Source organism: Phaethon lepturus, unplaced genomic scaffold (assembly GCF_000687285.1).
Source record: "Phaethon lepturus isolate BGI_N335 unplaced genomic scaffold, ASM68728v1 scaffold43476, whole genome shotgun sequence".
Taxonomy (NCBI): Eukaryota; Metazoa; Chordata; class Aves; order Phaethontiformes; family Phaethontidae; genus Phaethon; species Phaethon lepturus.
The window spans coordinates 52007-55564 of NW_010544891.1; the positions used below are offsets into that span (position 1 = coordinate 52007).

The following is a 3558-nucleotide window of genomic DNA, read 5'->3' on the forward strand; positions in this document are numbered from 1 at the left end:
CACCATCATCAAATACTGTCACCAGGTAAGAAGTGAGGCAAGGAAAAAAAAAAATTTTTTTTTTTTTTAAATCAGGATATCAGTAAGTGATTGATTTAGATGTCAGAAAGAATGAGATATATATTCCTATAGCCAGTCCTTAAAACAAAGCCGTACCGGGATACTGCTGCATATCCAGTAAAGCATTTGCACAGATTGACCAAACACATAAGCTGCTACCTCATCATAGCTGCGCCATGCTTGCATATGCTAAACGGAATCTTAAGTAATCTGTAGTTGAGCAGACAATTAACGAATCGGGACACAAAATCAATGCAAGCTAAAACCGAAAAATTTTTCAAGCATTTTCAATTTTTACAGAACTTCATTACATAACCAGAACTTCTGCAATACTCAAATGGAAACTATGCTTACTATAGAGAAACATGAACAGCTATTTTTAGGGGAAAAAAAGTTACAGTTTAATGTTATATGAAAGTTTAACATTTTTCTCTACTGACTTCATTCAACTACGTTATAAAACAACAGTGATATCAGCTTAAGGAAGATGACAACCATTGAAGTGCAGACAATCATCAAAACCATTTGTAGCGAGAAGACTGTGGAGCTCCTGGTTTCTATACTTTCTACCACCTCTGCTATCGCTAGGTCAAACTGGAAACAAGTTAATAATGCAGTTGGCTTCAGCTACATATTTTATCCTTTTGAATCCTGAAATGCATTGCACACATTCCAGGTGGGAGCTTCAGAAGCTGATAAATTGGTCATGTAAGAAGGAGGCTTTTGTCAAGTCTTCTACAGGTACTTAATGGATGAGAACTTGGTGACGAGGTGACAAGTTTTAACTCCGATGCTATGCTTGCACTGTTCAGTGGGACAAGAACTGACCTTGTCTCCACTCCCCAACAGTGATAACAACTATATTCTTGACCCCACACTGCAGTGACCTTGAAGACTTTTGTGGGCTCAGAAACAACCCCAAGATTAGATTAAAATATTACATTAGAAGGTAAAAGTTTCAGCAATGTCTTAACATGTCTTTCACCTTAATTCAAATCTTTTCTTCTGTCCATCAACAGTACTGCCAAGCCTGATTCTGTCAGTCTAATTAGAATCCAATCATGTGGTAGAAAACTAAAAATATTTAAACACTTTCAAAAACAGGAGTCAAAATAACAAGTTTAGGAGACTGGCTGTCAACTGGCAAAAGATGCCCGGCAAGATTAGAAATTAATTTTCAGCCACGACTGGCTTTCAAATAGTGGGTGCTACACTCTATTTTCAATGTTTACTAATTTAAATAAATATATACAAAAAGTAACAAGGTACATCAAAATTATTGACTAGTATTGATTTGATATGAAAGTAACTTTTACCTAGTTCTAAGAATTTTTCACCCCTATATAAAATTCAGTACTGTTGATGAACAAACTTCCCCTTGTGACTACCATTCCTCAGTCTGTTTTATACTACAGTAATTGCTGAGTACTGTTTAGTGATAAAGTAACAGTTATAGATGCACATCTGTTACTTCAAAATTTGTTGGAAAGTGTCAAGGGCAAGAACTGCGCAAGAAAACACTTGAAGCGGCATCTCAAATGGCCAACACACAATTAAGCCCGCCCCCCCTTGGTTAAGTGAAGTAGAAGGCAGGAGGTTCCTGATTCAGTTTGTGTTAATTAACGTAACAGTCTCCTTACATAATGAAAGATTTAAAAAAAAAAATAAATCTATCCACTTCAAGGGATAAGCTGACTAAAACAGAGGTAAACCTATTCAGGGCTAGGTAGGTACACACATTAGGTATCCTATGTGGTAATCTGCTTGTGGTCTTTTCGCTGCCAGAGGGATTCTTCATCTTGTTCCATAACATGAAATACATTCAAAGGAAAAGCTTCACCTCCTTGAAAGACTTGTATGGCCAGCACAGCACCTATGGCTGTGATGCATAGGACGCTTTAACGTAATGGAACAGCCTCAAAACAATCTACTGAGCAGACATACAGGGGTGTAATGCATTTAAAACACCTATTCTGGAACTAGATGGAAAAGGAAAAAGAGGCAACTTAAAGGCAACGTAATCCAAGTAAAACTACTTTGAATTCTGAGAAAAAACAATGTAAAGACAAAAAAGTGCAGAAGGGGTTAAGACTACTTTTAAACATGCATAATTCTGTATTTTTAGTTTAGCAAACAATCCTATGATTATTTTTTTCCTCATAGTAAACACAGAGTTAAATGTTAAGAGTATCACTTAAGCTTTCTAAAGACACATTTATACGAATTACAAAACAGTACCTAGTTACAAGGATTGGAGTAACTTGAGCTTTTTGAGGAATTTGTATAGGACAGGCAAATACTCTTAAGGACACTTCATGTATTTATGTAACTGTGCTATACTAACTTCAAAGGTTATATCAGTTGGTTGTTGGTTTTGTTTGTTGTTTTTTTTTTTAATTTAATTTAGTTCCTATCTTCCTTTGGTAGGAAAGTAGTAGCACCAAAAGAAGACATATAAACAAACTGATGTACAATTTCTATTCAGACAACATCTTGTAAGACAGACAGGAGTGCTCTTAAAGCAACCTTGTCCATACTTTAGTGTTAAAAATGTTCTCAAGCATCCTCAAAATGGTTATTCCTCTAAATTCTACATGCTACAACTCCTGGAAAGGTACTACCTCAGATCTATCTGTCCCTTCACAAAGTTTTTGACCAAATCATAGTAACTTTATTCACAAAATCATTAACAATGCAAGCAATTAGATACGTCTCAATAAGTGCTAGGAAAACATTAGATAACGCTGCTGGTTAAGAAATGCTAATTCTGAAATCTGCTAAATGGCAACTATCCCTTGAAGTAGGACTTTCACTCAAATCTGCAAAGTCATCACTGTGAAGATAATTTCAGTCTCATTCCACTCACCCTCCTGACAAAGGTTATTCTAATCATCCACTGCTAGAGTCACTTCTCCCTCAAAGTGCACTACACAGCCAGCAGCTGTGCTACTTTTACTGATTTTGCAAGGCCAACATGCTTTTGTTTACCTTTATTTACAAAATACAGTTTTCAGTCTCAACTCTTACATCTCCTCTTCCTATTTTTCAAGTTCAGGATTTTTGACAGACAACTACTTTGATTTACAGACTGCCAACTCCATGACACCTACCTTCAAAGTTTACTCTGCATGGACTCCTATCTTATTCTTCTTGGTGAACTGCTACACTCATGCTTTCTCAGAAGCATAAGCATAGATACAATATAGTTCTAACACCAGCTATACCATTTTGTTACAAAGCTCTCATATCTGATGCACTTCTATATTAATTACCAAACCACTACCTATAATGTTAATTCTTCTCTTTATACCTCGTTTCACCCCATCCTAACCTGGTCTCCCCTTTACTCATACATTCTCCTTCTCCAAGAAGAAAACAGACACATTTTCTGCAACGCTTATCTGGAAGGTCTTATGTAAACTTACTGTTCTATTCCTTTCTAAAAGGACTACAACTAGGGAAAGTTAGTCTTTCCTTAGATGTTCAACATCATTTTCT

General features: G+C 36.1%; 1 protein-coding gene across 1 annotated transcript in view; it reads right to left on the reverse strand.

The window, feature by feature from the left end:
* The window catches only part of LOC104622132 (AT-rich interactive domain-containing protein 4B-like), a 63590-nt gene that overhangs the window by 49164 nt on the left and 10868 nt on the right, over positions 1 to 3558 (reverse strand). Inside the window, 1 exon segment of the mRNA XM_010288805.1 lies at positions 1 to 15. This exon segment is cut by the window's left edge and continues 11 nt beyond it. Within this exon segment, the coding sequence (XP_010287107.1) occupies positions 1 to 15 (15 nt within the window).